At 40.2% G+C, this 22,749-nt stretch overlaps 1 protein-coding gene across 1 annotated transcript; it reads left to right on the forward strand.

Annotated features, from left to right (window-relative positions):
• Positions 1-766: 766 nt before the first annotated feature.
• On the forward strand, positions 767-22,258 carry LOC122112110 (zinc finger protein 665-like). The gene is made up of 6 exons (XM_042684962.1): positions 767-827; positions 3,561-3,737; positions 6,933-6,988; positions 15,943-16,069; positions 17,149-17,238; positions 18,918-22,258. The coding sequence occupies exons 1-6, from the start codon at positions 767-769 to the stop codon at positions 21,260-21,262; spliced, it is 2,856 nt and encodes a 951-aa protein (XP_042540896.1). The 3' UTR covers positions 21,263-22,258.
• Positions 22,259-22,749: the final 491 nt, after the last annotated feature.

Raw genomic sequence — 22,749 nt, forward strand, 5'->3', positions numbered from 1 at the left:
AAGCCAGGAGTGCTAAATGGGCTACATGGTGCAGGAGGGGACTGAAAATGTCCCTACAAGAAACACAGAACCCCATAAATACAATATCGCATGACTTGGACAGCACACACTTCACAATTGCACTGCAGTTGTGACTACACTCATCTTTCACTGGGCAAATGATGATGTCACATGGGTCCACAGCAGAATCAGTCCTGGAATATAAACTCAGGCCTCCTCAGCTCTCCTAGTGTAGACAACTGCCTACAAATCTTCTGGAGCCAGTTTCTTGCACCTAGAAGAACACTGATTATGGCAATACTGCCACAAAGCAATACCCGCAGGCACAGCCACCCAGACAGGAGGAACATATGCAGTGAGTAGAGCCTCAGGCTACCCTTCCAGCAGGAGTTTCCAGTCTGCCTGGGATCCACTTACTTTTCTTTTTGTTGTTGTTGTTTTGCCAGTCCTGGGGCTTGAACTCAGCGCTTGGGCACTTGTCCCAGACCTTCCAGCACTCTACCACTTGAGCCAGGGCACTACTACCGTCTTTCTCTGTTTATGTGGTACTGAGGAATCGAACCCAGGGCTTCATGCATGCCAAGCAAGCACTCTACCACTAAGCCACAATCCATGCCCATCCACTCACTTTTCAAGTCTCCAGGTTTGCCAAGGCATGGCGGGGCCTCTTGTCACCCTGGCTCCAGCACTCAGAACACTGAACTCTACTTCAGAAACTTCCCAGGAGCTTACCACAGCGCCAGGAACTGGAATTCCTTAGCGGAAAATGCCCCGAATGGGCGAGGTGGCACATGCCCAGAAGCAGTCTGAAAGAGCCCTGCCAGTGGGTCTGTGACTCAGGAAGACTACACTTCCCAGATGTATTGTGCCACCCAAGAGGAACAGGTAGGGTGGATACCCAGAGTCAGAAGGGAGGCCCTTGGACAGCTGGGGTTGGGTGGGGACCTAACTCTTCCACCTGAGCCAGCTGAGTGGAAGAACTTCCTGGAAATCCTGGTTTTTCTCTCAGACATTGTGAGATCAAGTATGAAATTTCTAACGGTGGGGCTGGAGATTTGGTTTAGTGGTAGAGTGCCTGTCTAGGATGCATGAAGCCCTGGGTTCGATTCCCCATTGCCTCATAAACAGAAAAAAAAATGGAAGTGGCACTGTGGCTCAAGTGGTAGAATGCCAGCCTTGAACAAAAAAAGCTCAGGGACAGTGCTCAGGCCCAGAGTTCAAGCCCCAGGACTGCCTCCCCTCCCCCAAAACAAAATTCTAATAGTGACTGTTCCATTGCTTTTTCTAATTGAAATCTAACAACAATGAATGTTCTCTACCATTTTAGCACCAGCACACAATGTTTCCCAGCTATGTTTGGAGATGTGAAGGTAAACTCCCATGTTTTAATTCCAGGAATTTGCTTATCGTAATCCTCCATGTGATTTAGCCAGGCCTGCTCACAGATAGCAGAGAGATGACAGGTATATGTCATTATGTGTTTATCAAATTTTTGCAAATTTTCAAGTATATGAACTAGCAGATAAAGGAAACTAATCTAACTATTGGTGCATTGGCCCCTGATTCATCGTTTGTATATAATGAAATCTCTATGTAAACTTCCTGAGCCAAGCCAAAAGACTTAGTCTGCAATTCCAGTTACTTTGGAGCTGTCAGGAGGATCGCTTGAGTTTGGAGCTAGCCAGGACACCATATTGATAATGCCATATCAAAAATAAATGAATAAGTCTGGTGGAATAAATAAGCCTTGTGTCAGTGGCTTACACTTGTAATCCTAGCTACTCAGGAGGCTGAGATCTGAGGATTGCAGTTCAAAGCCAGTCTGGGCAGGATAGTCTGTGAGACTCTTTTTTTTTTTTTTAATTTTCTTTTTGGGTCCGGTCGTGGGACCTGAACTCTGGGCCTGGGCGCTGTCCCTCAGCTCTTCAGCTCAAGGCTAGCGCTCTACCACTTGAGCCACAGCACCACTTCTGGCTTTTTTCTTTTTGCTCATGTGGTGCTGAGGAATCGAACCCAGGGCCTCATGCATTGCAAGGCAAGCACTCTACCACTGAGCCACCTTCCCAGCCCCAGTCTGTGAGACTCTTATCTCCAATTAACCACCAGAAAACCAGAAGTGGCACTGTGACTCAAGTGGTAGAGCACTGTTAAGCTGAAGAGCTGAGGGACAGTGCTCAGGCCCAGAATTGAAGCCCCACAACCGACAAAAAACAAAACAAAACAAAAACAAAGAGATTTTTATTTTTATTTTTGAGATGAAGATGGAGTTTACAAGGCTTTTATTTCACTTTAACCATCCACCAGATATCCATAGCTTCCATTCAAGAGAAAATGGCTTTCAGAAAAGTTTTTTTTTTTTTTTTGGTTGGTCGTGGAGCTTGAACTCGGCCTGGGCACTGTCCCTCAGTTCTTCAGCTCAAGGGATAGTGGTCTACCGCTTAAGCCACAGCGCCACTTCTGGTTTTCTGAGTGGTTTATTGGAGATAAAGAGTCTCATGGACTTTCCTGCTTGGGCTGGCTTTGAACTGCAATTCTCAGATCTCAGCCTCCTGAGTAGCTAGGATTACAGGATTGAGCCACCAGCACTCAGCTCCAGAAAGTTTTTGAAGCAAGCCAGGCAATTGTCATAATCTACACCTTAGAGGTGTTGTCTTCAGTGGGAAGTTAATAATCTGCTGTTCAACTGTGTGACCCTCAAAGTTGATGACTTTGAAAAGATTCACCAAGAGACGATGGTATGGTTCTTGTCTGACAGATGATCTGATATCTGGGTGGATTCTAGGGAGGTACCAAGGGCTCTTTGTGGAATGAGGTCTTTCAATAGTAACACCTTGTGGTTTGCCATTTCTATAGTCACCACAAAGTTCAGTAGTTTTAGCTCAGTTCTGTGACAAGGGGCGTCAAGCTTGGTGTTAATGACACAGCTACTGAAAGTATAATTTTAGTTTTTCCTTTCTTCTTTTTCCTCAAGGCTAATCCTGTATCATTTTGAGCCACAGTACCACTTCTGATTTTCTGGTGGTTAATTGGAGATAAGAATCTCACGGGCTGGTTGTCGGTATCCTAGCTACTCAGGAGGCTGAGATCTGAGGATCCTGGTTTAACGTCGGCCCCAGCAGGAAAAGTCCATGAGTCTCTAATCTCCGATGAACCACCAGGAAACGGGAAGTGGTGCTGTGGCTCCAGTGGTAGAGCTCTTGTCTTGACAAACAAAAAACAAAAACCCCATGGCATTAACCTTCACATACCCAAACAGCCAGGGAGGCGTTAGTGCTGGTGCTGTGGTTGAAGTGGTGGAGAAAAGCTCAATAAGACAGTTGCAGTTAGAAATTTTGTATTGGTCTCACAATATCTCAGAGGAAAACCAGATTTCCAAGAAGTACTTTCACTCACCTGGCTCAGGTGGGAGACTTAGGTCCCCAACCTGACCCAGCAGGCCCAGGGCCTGCTGTCAAACTCTTGAGCACCACCCTACACGCCCACTTCCTTCTGTGTGGCGCAATGCACAACGGGAAACGTAGTCTTCTTCGGACACAGACCCACTGGCTGGGCTCTTTCAGGCTCCTTCTGGGCATGCGCTTCCGCGCCCGTTCTTGGCGTTTTCCGCTCAGAAATTCCGGTTTCTGGCGCTGTGCCGCGCTCCTGGGAAGTTTCCGAAGTAAAGTTCAGTGTTGTGAGTGCCGGAGCCGGGGTGGCAAGCGGCCCCGCCGTGCCTGGCGAACCTGGGGACCTGAAATGTGAGTGGATGGCAGGCAGGCAGGAAAACGGGCTGCAGGCGGCAGCTGGAGCCGGGCGGGTAGCCTGGAGGCTCCACGCACTGCCGGTCCCTCCGGTCTGGGTGACTGTGCCTGGGGTCGTGATTGCTTTGTCAGAGTCGGTTCTGCCAGAGTCAGTGTCCTTCCAGGTGCCGGAACCTAGCTGGCTCGGGAAGGCTCGCGGGCAGGCTAGAAGGTTGTCCAGACTAGGAGAGCTGGGGAGGCCTGCGCTTCTGTTCCACGCCTGATTCTGCTGTGGGCCAGTGTGATGACATCATTTGTCCAGCTGAACGATGGACGAGTCACAATTCTAGTGAGGTTGTGAAGGGTGTGCTGGCCGAGTCATGTGCTATGGCAGTTGTGTTGGTGGGGTTCTGTGTTGTTTCTTGTAGGACGTTTCTAGTCCCCTTCTGGGCGCTGTAGCCCTCTTAGCACTCCTGGCTCCAGTTCACACATGTTTGTACACGACTGGCTGATGGACTTGTATTCCTTGGAATTAAGTAAGCGTGGCAGATTCGAAGGAGGGCAGATTCTGAACAGGAGTGTGCATCCTGAAAGAACACTGTCCTTGTGAACTGTCACTAGCCCTAAAGAGCAGAGGCAGAGAAGCACTAGAACGGGAAGATCTGGTTAGCCTCCCTTGCCCTAGAAATTCTTGATTCTGCTTTCAAGAGCACAAGATTCAGGTGGTGCTGTTTTCTCCAAAGCTCCCAACCACTGTCCAGCTTGGATAGGGGAGAGTTGACCTGGACTGAGCAATGAGCCAGAGCTGAGTTATCAGAGGGGATAGCAAGCTACGGTTTGTAGTGGAGAAACATCTTGTCACATCTGAAAGAATCTGCCTCTCTATAAGTACCCTAATTCCAGTCTCATTCATTCACTCTACCATAATTATCATTTCTAGAATGCAAGCTCTCTTAAACATATGTGGCATCCAGAGATACTCTGGTACTTGCTTTAACCTGATAGTTTTTCTGGCAGTTCAGGAAATGCTTTTAGGGATCTTATGCTTAAAACAGAAATGAAGGGGCTGGGAAGGTGGCTCAGTGGTAGAGCGCTTGCCTTGCATGCCTGAGACCCTGGGTTCGATTCCTCAGCACCACATAAGCAAAAAGAAAAAAGCCGGAAGTGGCACTGTGGCTCAAATGGTAGAGCCCTAGCCTTGAGCTGAGGGATAGCACCCAGGCCCAGAGTTCAGGCCCCACGACCGGACCCCCTCCCCCCCCCCCAAAAAAAAAAGAAATGAAAAAAACAAAGGTTTTGTGGTTTGTAGATGTTAGTATCCTGAAGTTTTAACTAGTGCTAACCTTTTTGTTAAAATCTGCCCAGAATAGTATTTTTTCACTTTGGAAATTTGCAGGGGGGAGGGGGGCAGGGTGATTGAGGTCATTGTAGTACAAACATTGCTTCAAAATACTTTAATTCAACTATGAAGATCCTATTTCTTATCCTCATCACTTTAATATGTTCTTGAAATACTACAAATTCTACAGTACAATAATGAACTTATTTTGTATTTCTTTCCTTTTTTTCTTTTCTTTTCTTTTTTTTTTTCTGGTTGTGGGGCTTGAACTCTGAGCCTGGGTGCTGTCCCTCAGCTCTTCAGCTCAATTCGAGCGCTCTACCATTTGAGACACAGCACCACTTCCAGTTTTCTGGTGGTGTATTGGAAGTAAAGGTCTCATAGACTTTCTTCCTTGGGTTGGCTTTGAACCATAATCCTCAGATCTCAGCCTCCTGAGTAGCTAGGATTACAGGTGTGAGCCACTGGTGCCTGGCACATCACTCTCTCTTTTAAGCGGAGATTACATTTTTTAAACAGAAATTCTGTAATATGAAACTTTTAAGTATTTGCTGTAGGGGTGTTCAAAATTCAAAACAAAAAGAAATCACCCCTTGCATAAAATCTGTGAAAATTCCAGTCCCATAAATTGATCTATTCATCCCATAACAAATTAAAGTAAAAAAAACTCTAATGTGATCCAGAAAATGTTGAAAGTAAAATGCATCCATGGCTTTATAATGGATCACTTGGCCTTTACTAGCAACAGCAACCTCACTGCATTCCCCATAAGTGACTTTCATGATTATTTCCATTAATCAACCATGTGACTGGAAAGTTCACTTCATTTTATTCCAAAAGTTTGTCTCCTACATAATTTTGTTCAAAAACACAGAACTATGGCATGCTACCAGTATTTCCTATAAAGCCAACCATCACGTCTAGCAAAAACATGCTATTTCATTTGTTTAAAGTTTATGGAACTACACTTTGGGCTGGGCTGGGCTCAGCACTGCATTTCTGTTAGTATTGCTTTTTTTTTTTAACAGAGGAGGCTTCACTCATCTGGTTTCCTTACTGAGGTTGGTTTAGGATGGTGTTACTCCTGTGACCAGTAATTTATGCTGGCCTTTGACTTGGTCCTGTATAATCCAGCAGAATAGCTGAGGTTTTATTCATCATTCTGGCTGGCACCAGGCAATGTTGGCCGTTAGCTGAGGTTCTTTACAGTATAATTAGAAAGAAGGCTAGCACTAAGGAATTTCCAAGCTTTGTTCACATCATATTCACTGTTGTCCTTTTGGCAACAGGAAGTTAAATGGAATAATCTAGATGAGTGCTTCAGGCTACTCTGGATAGAGAAGATGTGCCATCTGGGAACCTGTATTGGAACAGGAAACCATGAAAAATATGTATTATGTATATTTTTCCTCTATAATTATGAGTGAAAAATACTGTTTAACAAACATGCTTTCTATTGCAAAAAAAAGTATTGCAAAACTGGAGGCATAGTGAAATGCACAATGGAGTCCTATATGGTATCTTTCCATTAATAGGAAAATGGTTCATACATTCATAAGTGTATTTCTGTTATTCCTAATTTTAGTAAAGACATCATATGTCTTTCTTTGGTTTACATTATTCAGTTATTTTTGAGGAAACATAAGTTGTTCCCTCCCTTAGAAATGAACTACATTTATAATGTCTACCAAATACGGGACTGTGGATATATATAATGTGTCTACTTGAGACATGAAAGGTTCTTCTCCCACAGAAGGTTTGTTATTATTATTATTATTGTTATCCAATCCATATGTAGTGTCTTGAACAGGAAAATCTGGGACAAAGCCACATTGGTTCTTTCTTGACTCCATTTTATTTGCCTTCTCTCCCAGCTGTGCTGTCAGAATCTCTGTATTGCCAACTCCAAAAGAAAATGAATGGATCTCTGGTGGGTATATTTTTATTTCTTTCTGTGCATTTTATGAAATGATTTATGAACTTAATGGGCCCAAGAATTAAAATTGAAAAGTAGAAAAGATTCCACCTCCAGAAATCGATTATAAATAAGATTAAGATAGCTTGGAGATTTGGCAGATTATGAACTCTCAAAACTCAGTGTAAGTTGAGTGCAAATTCATTTCAAATTTGTCTGGTGTTTCTTTCCTTTTGTTATTTTGTTTTTTGGGTCTGGTTGTGGGGCCTGAACTCTGGGCCTGGATGCTGTCCCTCAGCTCTTCAGCTCAAGGCTAACGCTCTACCACTTGAGCCACAGCATCACTTCCGGCTTTTTTCTTTTTGCTTATGTGGTGCTGAGAAATCGAACCCAGGGCCTCATGCATGCAAGGCAAGCGCTCTACCACTGAGCCACCATCCCAGCCCTCTCTGGTGTTTCTTATGGGAGTATTTATACTTGTTATATGACACCCAGGAGGTAAGCATGTTAACTTTTTATGGAATGTGAAGATTTGCTGGCCATTGGTCTGAAATTTTTTCTTCATTAGTCATATATTAAGTTTCTTAATTGTGTTAAAGTATCTTAGTGTCATTTTTCTGTTTTGTTTTGGTTTTGGTTTTTTGGGTCCGGTCGTGGGGCCTGAACTCTGGCCTGGGCACTGTCGTTCAGCTCTTCAGCTCAAGGCTAGCGCTTTACCACTTGAGCCATAGCGCCATTTCCGGCTTTTTTCTTTTTGCTTATGTGGTGCTGAGGAATCGAACCCAGGGCCTCATGCATTGCAAGGCAAGCACTCTACCACTGAGCCACCTTCCCAGCCCCAGTATCATTTTTCTGGAGTTACTGAATTAGTGTTTACATGTTAGAGAGGCCTGAGTTAGCCATTTACTTCAATGACTGTCCCTACATAACCCTTGGCTGGTGTGTATTTTCTGTAGGGAGTACAACAAACTGAATAGAATTGCATTATTTTCCTCCAAAAGCTTGTTAGTCACTTATAGTCAAGTCCCATGACTGCATTTTAGTGCTGTTCTTACTTGAAACTTAATGCTATATTTTAAGACATTGTCTATGGCCTTTCTAGAAATCTTTGCTATTCCTTTCTATAGTAGCCTCCCACTGCTTTTTTGTTTACTACTTTCAACTGTTGTATATATATGAACAGGAGTTGATGGTTCTAGTCAACAATAGAGCGACTTGGTTTATTATATTAGAAGTATTACTCTTTACAAACCTGAAGGAAATTTAATTCAGTAATAAGGTTTGCGCCCTCAGGAACTCTGCTTTTACCCAACAGTTGTGGCAACATCTCCTCAGGACTCCATTGGGAGAAAGCATTGAGGAGTTAGTGGAACACATTTGTACTGCAGTCTGAAAATTATACAAAGAATAAAAAGAATATGGGGAGAGTCTAATAATTTTCATCTCTTTCCTGTATACTTATTAGTAATTCTATTTGAAGTTTGTATTATGTCATTGTATTTCCAGCTAAATCTGACTTAACATGTTTTTGAAATTCTCTCTCTCCTTCTTATGCTGCCAGTCCTAGGGATTGAACTCGTGGCTGGGCACTGTCCCTAATACTGTCTCATTTGAGCCATGGCTCCACTTTCAACTTTTTGCTGGTTAATTGGAGATAGGAGTCACATGGACAGTCCTGCCTGGACTGAATTCACACTGCCATTCTCAGCCCTCAGCCTCCTGACTTGCCACGATTACAGATGTGAGCCACTGATGCCCTTCTTTCAAATTCTTCTAAATTACTTGTTATACTTTTTCTTTATTTCCATTAATTACTTAAATTCAGTAAGGAAAATGGATATATACATCACATACATTTCTAAGATAACTCATATACCCTAGTATTTGTCACATTATTTTTTAATGTTAATTTGAAGACAGGTTTGCTGTGTAGTCCAAGTTTTTCTTGACCTTGATATATAGCCTAAGCTGGTCAGTAATTTTCCTCAAACTCCCATATTCTTGGATTTTAGGTGTTTGTTACCAAGCCTGGCTACATTAACCATTGCTGTATTTTAGTGTTGCCTGAGCCTTGGACTTGAGGTCAATATCTGACACTTTCACTCATTGGCTGAATTTTACCACCTGAGCCATGCCTCCAGCATCACCATTCTTAAATGTACAGTTTATTCAAATTACATATGCTCATACTCTTGTTGTGCAATCGCCTCTTCCATCCATCTATATTATCTATATTCATCTTCCCTATATGAAGCTATATATATTCATGAAATACATAGTTCCCATTTCTCTCTACCCCAGTCTCTTAGAACCATCATTCTGCTTTTTGTCTCTATGAGTTTGTTGACCCTGGAAACCTCAGTAAGGGAAATTTTGCCTTGGCTATTCTTTGTGTGTACTCTGTGTGTGTGTGTGTGTGTGTGTGTGTGTGTGTCTGTGTGTGTGTGTGTGTGTGTGTGTGTGACTCAGAGAGAGAGTGAGAGAGACAGAGAGAGAGAGAGAGAGAGAAACATGAGTGTGTTCAGTTCTTTTGCTTGAATCCAGGGACTAAACTGTATCATTGAGCTTCTTTTGCTCAAGACTAGCACTCTACCAAACAATTCCACTTATATCTTTTTTGATAGTTATTTGGAGATAAGAGTATCAGGGACTCTCCTGCCCTGGATCCCTTCAAATCACAATCCTCAGATCTCAGGCTGCTGAGTAGCTGGGAATACAGCTGTGAGGCACTCACGTGATATGCGCCAGCCTATCATGACTGTTTTTGACTCACTTGTTTTATTTAGCTGATTATATTCAAGATTCATAAATGCTGTTGCATGTACTAGAATTTCTTTCCTTTTTAAAGGATAATTATGTTACATTTTATGTGTTTAGTAATTTTTTTGAATCTTATCTACTGCTTCTATCCTTTGATTCTTGTGAGTAGTTGCTATAAAATGATTCTCCCAGTTCCTGTTGAAACCACTACTTTCTTTTTAGTTGGGTACAAAGCTAGAACTGCTAAACCATATTCCTGTGTACTTCTATGTTTAGTTCTCTTTTTAGCATCTTGGATCATGTTGCATTCCTCCTAGGAATCCACCAAATGTCATACTTTTCTACACTTTTTCCCATATTTGTCATATTTTGGAATTTTTATTTTTAATGTATCCATACTACTGGGTATAAACTAGGTATTTCATTCTATTTTTCCTTAAGATTTTATGTTACTACTAATTCTGAACATTTTTTTATATATCAGTTAACCAGTTGTCTATATATTTCCTGTAGGAAGGTCTCTTTCATCATCTGCCCATTCTTAAATCAGTTTTCATTGTTTTTGAGTTACAGAATTTTATTTTATAATCTTCTATGAATTCTGGTTATTAATCTATGAAGAGTGATTAGAGTATTTTCATGGATACCTTTGTCATTGTGCCTTTCCTGCACCATGTTTTCATTTTATGTATTTGAACTTGTCTGGTTTTTGTACCATGGGCATTTGGTGTTATATCCAAGTAATTGTGAAATTTAATGTCGTGAAATTTTCTCTCCCTCTTACTGTGTTTCCCTTCCCTTCCCTCTGGTACCTACACAACTTCCATCCTTTTCTTTTCTCTCTTTTTCTCAGATGGGACTTGCTGTTTGATTGCTCTCCAACTCACATGTTCAAATGATACTTCCACCTCAGCCTCCCACCATGCTTACGCTTGCTTCTTTCTTTTCCCAGTTCCAGGGTTTGAACTCCGAGACCCCACAGTTGGTCAGTTTGCTGTTTCACTTGAGCCATTCCTGCAACCTGTCTGTTAGCTGGTTAATTGGAATTGTCTGCCCAAACTGCCATTTAGACTTCAGCCTCCTTAGTAGGTAGGATGAGAGGCCTGAATTCTGGTGTTTATTTTTTTTTGATTGGTCATTTAAGATTCATTAGTTAGATACTACAATGAAACAGGGTTATTGTTACTGGCTTATGTAGAAATGTATATTCAACTGAAACTCTAATAGTCCATGTTTCAAAGCAAGTGCTGTCTTTCACCTCTAATAATTGTAACTGCTTTTTCTGACTATGATAGGTTTTCTTTTTTTTAATAAGTTTTTTATTGTGAAAATACTGTACAAAGGGTTTACAGTTACATGAGCAAAGTAATGAGTCCGTTTCTTATCAAGCAAATCATTAAATTCAGCCCACCTCCAAGGACGAATTTGTTTTCACCCAAAGGTGGGAAAATTGAGTTTGTGGCCACCATGAATAAACAATAAATGCCAATATTACAATACATTTTGTCCCAGACCTATTCTAATTTCCCTGCAAGGTTTTTGCATCTTAGATTATTAGAAACATATTTATTTGATTATAGTGTATTTACAAATTATAGTTTTCCTGGTTGATTTGTACTTCCCCTTTGGTCAGAGAATGTACTCATTAAGTTTTGCCTAGAGATCCATTTTCACTTTCAATGTGTCTTGGTAAATGTAACACATAATGCTTGATGAACAGCAGTGAGGTCAAGATGTCACCTCTCTGTGTGTGTTCCTGCTGCATTTTTTTTTCTAGCTATTCAATTGGAAATGAAGAAAAGTATTATAGAATTGTAATGTTTGGTTTAACAAGAATCTCTTTTTAATTCTGTGGCTTTTCTTCCATGTTTTGGGAGACTTTGTGTTTAAGCATTTAACTTGTATTATTCTAATGTATGGCCTGTCTGTTATTATGTCTCTATGTGTGCTCATGCACTTTGTGTTATTTATTTATATGTTATTTATTTCCTCTTACAGTAGTTCTTTTTTTTTTTTTTTTTTGTTCGGCCATGGGGCTTGAACTCTGGGCCTGGGCGCTGTCCTTCAGCTCTTCAGCTCAAGGCGCTCTTACACTAGTTCTATTTCAGCTTTTCAGTACTGGTTTTTACTATGGCCTCTTTATTTATTTTATTCTTTAGGGTATACTTTTTATAGATATACATTTTAATCAGTTTTTATGAGATTAATACCTGTTTTATGAGCTCATCCCAAACCATTTCCTCTCCTAAAGCAACCATGGGCCTGATCTTTATACTTTTCCTGATAAACTTTAGAGTTTTATCATTCATCAGGGCACAAATAGATGCTATAGTTCAACCTTGCCAATTGCTTGTATCTTAGTATATGAACTTGAAGCTTATGTCCCTTAAGTCAGACCCAGAGCTTATTTCACTGAAGGCCCAGTTCCTTCCTCATCCATGGAAAGTAATTAGATTTTATTGCTTAAAACGTCCTTTCCTTCAGCGTACCATTACTATAAAATACAGTCAACCATGCTTAGAGATGAAAAGCAGATACTTTTTTCCTGATGTAAGCAGAAAACTCAGTCCAAAATACTTTGATCGACTGAAGTGGGAAGCACAAAGAATCTTTGTTATGATCTCAGCCAACTTCGGGAAACCCAGTGCTAAGTGTTACATTGTATTTTGAACAACTTCTGATGGCAAAATTTCTTCTTAGTTGTCATAATAATATTAAATAATAATACTCAAAATAATAACATTCAAATTCCTTATAATGTGGACATAATTAGTGAGTACCTGAGAGGTTAAAAAAAAAAATGAAAACTTCTAAGCAAGGGTGCTTATTTTTGGATAATTAGGGTAAAACTAACATGTTTTGATCAGTTTAGAGCATAATGTCTTTTTTTAGAGCTGAATATTTATTTATATCTGTGCTCATTTTTTTCTCGTTACTGAGATTAAGTAATTACATAAATTTCACAGTATTGTGGCATAGTGATACGTAGCTGACGTCACCAACACATTTTAACCTTCACAATGCTAATGGTCATTATCTTGATCTACAAAGTTTTTGAACTCCACAGACTTTAAAAATAAAATTATTTCTGCTGAATTGGATGATTTGTACATTTCTTTTTTTTTTTTTTCCTTAGTGCCAGCTGTTTCCTCTTTCTCTTTCATTGCCACCCTTGAGTTGCTTGGTTCACTTTCTTTAATGCTTTTGTGGTAATATATTATTGAGTTCTTTTTTGTGTGTGGGGAGGTGTCAGGTCAAACAGTGCCGTATGTTTTTACTCCATTTACATTAAAGTACTAAGGTGATTTTATTTGTGTCTACCATTTTGCTACTTCTTTTCTCCTTTCCTCATCTGATATTTATTTCTTACATCCTATGTTCTTAGGGGGTATTAACCAAATTTTCTAGCATAGTCACCTTGGGGTATCCACAGTGATGGTTCCAGAAACCCTTTCAGATACTAAAGTAGATGTTCAGGTTCCTTACATAAAACTGTATTGTGATTCCATATAAGCAGCACATATCCATCTATACACTTTGAACCACCTCTGAATTACCTCTGACACCTAGTACAAATTAATGCAATGTAAACAATTGTAATTCAGCATTTTTCAGGGCATTATCACAATTTTTATGTCTGTACAGGTTCAGTACAGGAGCCATATGTTTCCAAAATTTAAGATCATGAGTTGGTTGAATCTGTGGGACTCACAAATATGAAAGGCCTACTGTATTTATTTTTTGCCAAGGTTATCATGTATGAATGAATAGTAATCAAGTGTGGTAGTGTATTTTCCTCATGAATGAGAAACCAGGGATTTTACATTGATTAGAAGTTCATCTTCAAGCTGAAGCATGGAGACTCAGAAGCTAAACCTGTAGACACCTTGTTCTTGAGGTCTCATTTCTAGAACTGCAAGAACTGTATTTCTTTCCCAATCTGTTTTGGCAGCCATAGGAAACTAAATATACTTAGAGTACTGCCATGCTGCATCCTAATATATAGAAGCTAGATCCTTTATGCATTAAAAAAAATGGTGTTATTGCCGGGCGCCAGTGGCTTAAGCCTGTAATCCTAGCCTCTCAGAGGCTGAGATCTGAGGATCACTGTTCAAAGCCAGCCTAGGCAAGAAAGTTCATGAAACTCTTACCTTGAATAAACTACTAGAAAAACTGGAAGTGGCACTGTATCAAGTGGTAGAGTACTAGCCTTGAGCTGAAGAGCTGAGGGACAGCACCCAGGCCCAGAGTTCAAGACCCACGACTGACAAAAAAAAAAAAAAATGGTGGTACTATGCCTTTGAACTTAGAGAATAATATTTGCGGGGCAAGTGCAGTAGCAATTGGATCTTTGATTTGTTATCCCTAGTTCATGTACTTTTGTTTTCAATACATGTATGTACATATTGAGTCTTCATTCATATGAAACATCTATATGTTATTTAAATTTTTGCTTTAAGCCATCATTTAAAAAATAACATGAAGCCAGGTACAGGTGACTTATGCCTGTTGTAATCCTAGCTACTCAGGAGGCTGAGATCTGAGGGTTGCAGTTCACAGCCAGCCTGGGCAGGAACGTCTGTGAGACTCTTATCTCCAGTTAGCCACCAGAAAACCAGAAGTGGTGCTGTGGCTCAAGTGGTAGAGCTCTCATCTTGAGCTGGAGAGCTGAGGCACAGCACTCAGGCCCAGAGTTCAAGCCCCACAACTGACAAAAAAATTAAAAATTAAAATTACATGAAACAAATGTGTGTTTATGTGTATGTGCATGCATGCGTGCGTGACTGTGTGTGTGTGTGTGTGCATACGTGTGCGTGCACTAGTGCACGCAGGGGTGTTCCTTTATGCTTATCTACCAATTTACTATTTCTGTGATCCTGCTCTCAGCAGTACATCTAAGCTAGCTCCTATTGTCATTCTCTAAGCTGGACACCTTCACGTAGCACTCTGATAATACAGGTGTGCTGCTGGTGAATTATTTTAATCTGAAAATACGTTCATTCCACAGTATTAGAATGGTTCCTCTGGACAGCAGATTTTGAATTGAAGGTTATTTTCTTTGCACCCTTTGAAGGCAAATTTCCTTTTTGTGTGCTGGGGAATCAGCATTCATTTCTGGTATTGTTAAGTCTAGCAACAGTAGAAAGATGGTTGGACATGTTTTTGTTTTGTTTTGTTTTTAGTGGTACTCAGCATGGGAATAAAACCCTCACCTCATTTTATTTTCTTCCACATTCTTTAAATCTTTATTCTTATTTTTCTTTGTCCTGCTGGGGTTGTCATTTGTCACACTGCTTTCTTAATTCTGTCTCCTATTTCTCTCTCCATATCCCTTTCATCCTTCCATGAGGCACTAGTAAAATGCAAATCTGGTCAAGACACATTTTATTTATCTCTCATTTATGATCTGTATAGTAGAAGGTGGATGGTGTTATAATAGTTAATGCTACCAGTTCTTTAGTATTTAGGAATGGAGTACAAGGGGCCCTAAAAACACCTTTATGAGCACATGAAACTTTTATTGTGAGAATTAAGTAAAATCTTACCTGTCTCAAATCATTATGAATCAGTTTCTTGTGTACTGTCACTTCTTTGAACACTTACGTGTGTGGGGCTGGGAAGGTGGCTCAGTGGTAGAGCGCTTGCCTTGCATTCTGAGGCCCTGGGTTTGATTCCTCAGCACCACATAAGCAAAAAGAAAAAGCCAGAAGTGGCGCTATGGCTCAAGTGGTAGAGTGCTAGCCTTGAGCTGAAGAGCTGAGGGACAGCGCCCAGGCCCAGAGTTCAGGCCCCACGACTGGACCCAAAACAACAACAACAACAAACACATGTGTTTTTGTAGATCTGCTAATGTGGTATGTAGCCCTTGTGATTTCCTCACTGAGGTCTGGATTGCCTTGATTCTAGGCACATATTTATAACTGGTGCTGTTAGTACAGATCATTAGCTCCTTAGAAGAGAAGTTTTACCTTGTTTCCCTTGCTAACAGCAAAAGCATTACCTGATTGATAAGGGAAACTTTTAGTAATTAATAAGTTAGTATAGAGGGACATATTTCTATTTTCACTTGCTTCCCAAACGGCCTTGATAACAGAGCAAGCTCCAACCATTTTATGTAAGACAGAAGCATTCATGTAGAGGAATGAAATCCTCGTATTTGGTTTTCTCATGACTCAGGACTAATGACTTTTTGAAATGTACCATTACAGGGGTTGGTATCTTTTGAGGATGTGTCTGTGCACTTCAGCTGGGAGGAGTGGAAGGACCTAGATGATTTTCAGAAGACACTATATAGGGATGTGATGCTGGAGACCTATAGCAACGTGGTATCCTTGGGTGAGCAAAGGGTTACATTAAACCCCGGAGCAAGTGCCTTGTTCTTAATAGATATATGAATATGTATAAGATTTAATGTTATATAGATGTAGTATTATAGCCTTTGAGGACTGTCATTTTCCCCCTGCTTCCCCATAACACAAAGTTCAATTTGGTTGCACAACTCCTGAAGCCATCCTCTTGTCCTTCTTCAAGGTGTTGAATGAATAATTTGGTGAATATTCTATACTATTGTCCAATAATAGGGCACTGTATCCCCAAATCTGATTTAATTATGAAGCTGGAGTCAAGAGCAGAGTAATGTATGAGAGAAATACCCACAGAACGAGGCTTCCTAGGTGATGCAGTGCATTGTGGATAGAGAGGTTGTTAAGGTCAGAGCCAGTGTGGCTGTGTTGAGCTGATCTCAACGGTTTCCACACCTCCACACCTGAGGACAGCTCCTGTAATGCATTGCACATCTGCCTTCTGCAGTCTCCATTGGTGCCTCATGTATAAATGAACCTCCCATTTTTGTTTGTTTAAGTCTAACTTGGACTCCAGTCACTTTCTGGCTCTTAGACTTTCTTCTTGGTTGGTTTTTCTATATTTTCAGTTGCTTTTTGACTGCCCATTCCTAAAATCTTTTTCCTAAGCATTTATTAATAATTCATAAATTCCTTCAAACTTGTTCATTGAATAAATCATATATGCTGGTGTTTTGTGACCATATAGATAACAATATAAATATTTCCTTTGAATGATTTTGAGATGAAGAACAAAAAGCAAATATGTTTAGTTGTGAGATTAGGTCCACAAAAAAAGTTTTACCTGGTTGAGACAGAAAAGAATGAGAGATAATATTTACTAGAGATAATTTAATTTTAATGTGATGCTTTTCCAAATTTGACATATAATATAAAGTTGATATATATCATCTACTAAAGTATATATCACTATTGGAGTCATGAATTTGGAAATCAGTAATTGGAGAAGGTCATCTATAGAAATGAGAAAATAGATTTAGGAGAAGCCTTCTCTACCACGTTGTCTAAGATCATTACACCAGGACATAGTTTTCTAATATTTCCCTTTAACAGGGTTCTGCATTCCTAAACCTGAAGTGATTGTTAATCTGGAGCAAGGGGTAGAGCCATGGCCCAGAGAAGCCCTAGACAAGAATATCACAGGTGAGTCAGCATTTACTGGACATGGATATTAAAAAGACCAGAGCTCATTGAGATGTTCTCATTCAAGTCTCAGCTCCTGGATTCCTATGTTGCAGGAACTTGGCCAATAGATGAAGTTATGCCTGTGCAGTATCATTCCATAGTTATTTATTTTATTTATTTATGTCAGTCATGGGACCTGAACTCTGGGCCTGGGCACTGGTCCTAAGCTCTTCAGCTCAAGGCTAGGGCTCTACCACTTACGCCAGAGCACCACTTCCAGCTTTTTTCTGCTAATGTGGTGCTGAGTAATCGAACTCAGGGCCTCATGCATGTGAGGCAAGCACTCTACCACTGAGCCACCTTCCCAGGCCCTCCATAGTCTTTTAATAACACTGAGAGGAGAAATGAATTTAACTGACAGTCATGAATTAATAGAACATGTATCTACTTTTTCTGCTTTAATATGATGAGATTTTTTACAAGGCCTAGCTTAAGGGAATTACAGGAACTGATCAGAAGTGCATATTGTAAGCATTAAAAAGCATGATATAAGAAGGCAGTAAGATAAGTGCACTAAGGCACTTTTCCTGTCTTTACCAGGATTATTGCAGAAGATTAGGCACCCACAATCCTATCTTTACTTAAACAGAGGATAAGGATTCATAAAACCATCAGTTTTCTGCTAGCATCAGTCATTCTCCAAGTACTTATAGTTCCCATTGTGTCTTAGAGTCCCCACATCAGGTATGGCTGAGTAGTTAATTCACGTCCAAGTGAATGAACAGTTAATGGTGAGCATCCTGAATTTTGTGTGGGAGTATTTAAGGTTAACATTTCTCCTATGTCTGTAGAAAACATTCTAAAACAAAAAAAGGAAAACAATTTTCTGTTGACCCAGAAGCTAGAAAATACCAGGAGCTACAGAGGACAGCAGATTTGCAGGCCTCAGATAAAGTAGAACAAAGATTCTCAAAGGTGGAACACAAACCTGGGATTCAGAACCAAAGCTTTCAGTGGAGATAATATGACTGAGTTTGGGGGCCTGGTATCTCCCCCATGGGCCATGGTTCTGGTAGGCAGCTGTATCAAAATAGGAATTTGAAAGACATTGTATAGAACATAGAGAATAAACAACTTGAAAATCCCCATAGATGCCAAGTGGAATTTTCAGGGAGAAGTGAGAGTTTGTCAAACATAGGCATAAATCCTCATTCTCAGGAACCACCTTAGGTGACAGGTAATTTACCCTTTCATACATCCTTAGGTTCTCTGATCATGGAACACACTTCTATCTTCAAATCTAAGTTTCTGAAGGAAAGTAGCACAAAATTTCCATAATCATTGCCAAACAAAACAAAACAAAAGTCTTCCCTAAAACAAAACAAAACTGAAGCAAACTAAAGGAAGGAAAATAAGTGGCAGATTAGATGTACTTAGCTTGGAAGCATTAGCAGTCAGTTATTGAGTATTTTGACTAGTTTCTCTGATTAAAAACAGGGACTAAAAGAACCAGAGAAGACCCTAACTGCATCAGTATTTGTTAAGTACAGGTCTCATAATCCATTCTTAGTACTATTAGGTTTGAATCTTTAGTAAGTAGGATGGGAGAAAATGTCTTTACCTTTAGATGAATATTCTCTAAGAATGTTTGGATGCCATCATGATTTTTTTTTCTGCCTTTTTGTTAAACATTTTAGATGTCCAGCAAGTAGATGGCTCGGTTGAAATATGCCAAGAAAGTCCAGACAAACATCTCTTGCAAGTTGTCATCACCAGTAGCAACACAGTGGAGGAAAGAGTTAGGTTTTTAGGTATAAAAAATGGAACAAATCTTTTTACTACAAACCAGACCTTACTGTACACCAAGAAACTCACACAAGAGAGATACCCTATGAATGTAATGAACGTAATTACCACAAGTCAAATCCCAGTAGGCCTCAGCAAACTCACACAGGAGACAAATCACATAAATGTAAAGCATGTCGAAAGTCTTTCAAGCAAAACTCATACCTCAGTGTGTATCAGAGAAGACACACAGGAGAGAAATCATAGGAATATAACCCATGTGCAAAGTCTTTCAAATGGTAGACACAGCTCAGTGTGCATCAGAGAACATATAAGGGAGAAACCATATGAATGTATCACATGTGGAAAGACTTTTGGACACATGTCAACTCTCCACATCCATCAGCGGACACACACAGGAGAGAAGTCATATGAATGTAACACATGTGGAAAGTCTTTCAGACAAATGTCACATCTCCGCATCCATCAGAATATACATAGAAGAGAGAAATCTTACAAATGTAACAAATGTGGCAAGTCTTTCAACCACAATTCAGCCTTGCATGTACATCAGAGAACACACACAGGGGAGAAGCCCTATGAATGTAACACATGTGGAAAGTCTTTCGCCCAGAACTCAAACCTCAATTTTCATCTGAGAACACACACAGGAGAGAAACCATATGAATGTAACATATGTGGAAAGTCTTTCAACTGCAAGTCAGGTCTCCGCAAACATCACAGAACACACACAGGGGAGAAACCTTATGAATGTCACAAATGTGGCAAGTCTTTCAACCACAATTCAGCCTTGCATGTACATCAGAGGACACACACAGGGGAGAAGCCCTATGAATGTAACACATGTGGAAAGTCTTTTACCCAGAACTCAAACCTCAATGTTCATCAGAGAACACACACAGGAGAGAAACCATATGAATGTAACACATGTGGAAAGTCTTTTGCATGCAAGGCAAACCTCAATAACCATCAGAGAATACACACAGCGGAGAAGCCCTATGAATGTAACACATGTGGAAAGTCTTTCAGACGGGTGTCAGATCTCTACAAACATCAGAGAACACAAACAGGAGAGAAACCTTATGGATGTCACAAATGTGGCAAGTCATTCAATCACAATTCAGCCTTGCATGCACATGAGGACACACACATAGGAGAAAAACCATATGAATGTAACACATGTGGGGAGTCATTAAACTGCAAGTCAGGTCTCCACAAACATCACAGAACACACACACAAGAGAAACCTTACGAATGCCACAAATGTGGTAAGTCTTTCAACCACAATTCAGCCTTGCATGTACATCAGAGGACACACACAGGGGAGAAGCCCTATGAATGTAACACATGTGGAAAGTCTTTTACCCAGAACTCAAACCTCATTTTTCATCTGAGAACACACACAGGAGAGAAACCTTATGAATGTAATAAATGTGGAAAGTCTTTTGCCTGCAAGTCAAATCTCAATAACCATCAGAGAATACACACAGCAGAGAAGCCATATGAATGTAACACATGTGGAAAGTCTTTCAGATGGATGACAGATCTTCGTAAACATCAGAGAACACACACAGGAGAGAAACCCTATGAATGTCACAAATGTGGCAAGTCTTTCAACCACAATTCAGCCTTGCATGGACACCAGAAAACACACATGGGAGAAAAACCATATGAATGTAACACATGTGGAAAGTCTTTTAACCGCAAGTCAGATCTCTGCAAACATCAGAGAATACACACAGGAGAGAAACCATATGAATGTAACAAATGTGGACATTCTTTTGCCTCCAATTCAAACCTCAAGAAGCATCAGAGAATACATTCAAAGGAGAGGCCATATGAATGTAACACATGTGGAAAATCTTTCCTCAAGAAGTCAATCCTCAATGAACATCAGAGAGCACACTTGGGGGAGGAATGTCATGTGTATGGAAAGTCTTTCACTAAGAACTCAAATCTCAGTACGCATCAGAGGACACACAGGAGAAACCATATGAATATAACACATGTGGAAAGTCTGTCACCCACAAGTCAACCTTCAATGCACACCAGAGAAAACACACAGCTCAGAAACCATATGAATGTAATGTATGTGGAAAGTGCTTCATCAAGAAGTCAATTCTCAATGGGCATCAGACAACATACACAGGAGAGGATCCTTATGAGAGTAACACATGTGGAAAGTATTTCAGATGGATGTCAAATCTCTACAGGCATAACCGAATACACACAGTAGACAAGTCTTAAGAATGTAACAAATGTTACATTCTTTCCACTCCAAGTCAAACCTCTGTTCATGAGAGAACACGCACAGGAAAGAAACCTTATGAATGTAACAAATGGAAAGTTTTCACCTGCAAGTCAGTTCTTAACACATCACAGTTCACACAGGATTAAAAATCAGCATCAAACCAGATAGATGAAAATGAAAAGTCTAAGAGCTTTGAACTTTGGTTGGGGCCACCCTGGACCCATGCACCTCCCTTATAGAGCATCAAATGATGAAGTTGAGCAGCATACTTTGGCCAAATGACTATGTTGGACTATGACACTTTCCTCCTCAAATTGCAGCAGGAGCTTTTTACTCTGCACTGGAAATTCTTGATGATTTTGAATGGACACTACCTCTTACCTGTCTTATACTGAGGAATCCCTTCTTTCTCTTAGTCTTTTAAGGTGTTTTCAGGTTACCAGGGACTCCAACTAATGTATAGAATTGTCACCTATACATTTATATACTTGGCTCTTGTTATGAATACCTGGATTTTCCTTCTAAAATGGTAAAGATAAGTAAAACTATTACTTCCATAGGGCATAACTGCGTGTGAGCTAAGTTATTTTGGAAAGCTTCTTACCTAGATCTGTTTCTCAGTCAAAGCCCACCACCACATCCCTAGTTCATGCATGTTCTGTTTCTTCAGGTGCTTGCTGCCCTGCTTCTGTTCTCATCACTTGCTTGAACTATCAACTTAACCTTTTTTTTTTTTTAACTTTCTCACTTTAAAATCTGTGCATTCTAAATCCAGTTTTCCCTCTATGTATTTGCTTTTGTTTATTGGTTATGAAAATGAAACACAATACTCATAACAAAGTTAATTTTTCCTACCTTTCTGAATCTGATCTTTCTGAAGGATATTGACAGATTAAAATACATCTAGCCTCCACTGGATATATGTACATCTATATTTGTGTGTATGTATGAGTAGCTGTGGAGAGAGTTTTGGAGAGTTTTGTTTTGTTTTTTGAACTTAGGGTCTGGGCACTGTCCCTGAGCTTCTTTTGCTCATGGCTAGCACTTTACCACTTCAGTCACAGTGCCACTTCTGGCCTTTTCTAACCAGAGCTTCATGAGTGCTAGGTAAACACTCTACCACTAAGCCTCATTTCCAGTCCCTGTGGAGAGTTTTTAATGGGTCCATTCAGTATACAGCAACATTCCTTCCCACATGTTTCTTTCTTTCTTTATTTTTGACTCACGTACTATGGATATACCTTATGTAATGTACACAGCTATTGTTCTGTTGGCATTTGGACTACTTCTGCTCATTGCCTTACAGTGTTGGTTAAAGTTCATTTTGTAACTTTTTTTCTTGATGTGATAGACTTCCCAAAGTATGTGTGTTAAGGCAGAGCTAGATGAATTTCTCAGTGTCATCAGCAGTGAACACCAGTGCTTTTCTCTGCATCATTGTTAAAAATGAAAGTAATCTGTCTTAAATCTTT

This window comes from Dipodomys spectabilis, unplaced genomic scaffold, assembly GCF_019054845.1.
Source record: "Dipodomys spectabilis isolate Male_0828 unplaced genomic scaffold, ASM1905484v1 ptg000092l, whole genome shotgun sequence".
In the NCBI taxonomy this organism is placed as follows: Eukaryota; Metazoa; Chordata; class Mammalia; order Rodentia; family Heteromyidae; genus Dipodomys; species Dipodomys spectabilis.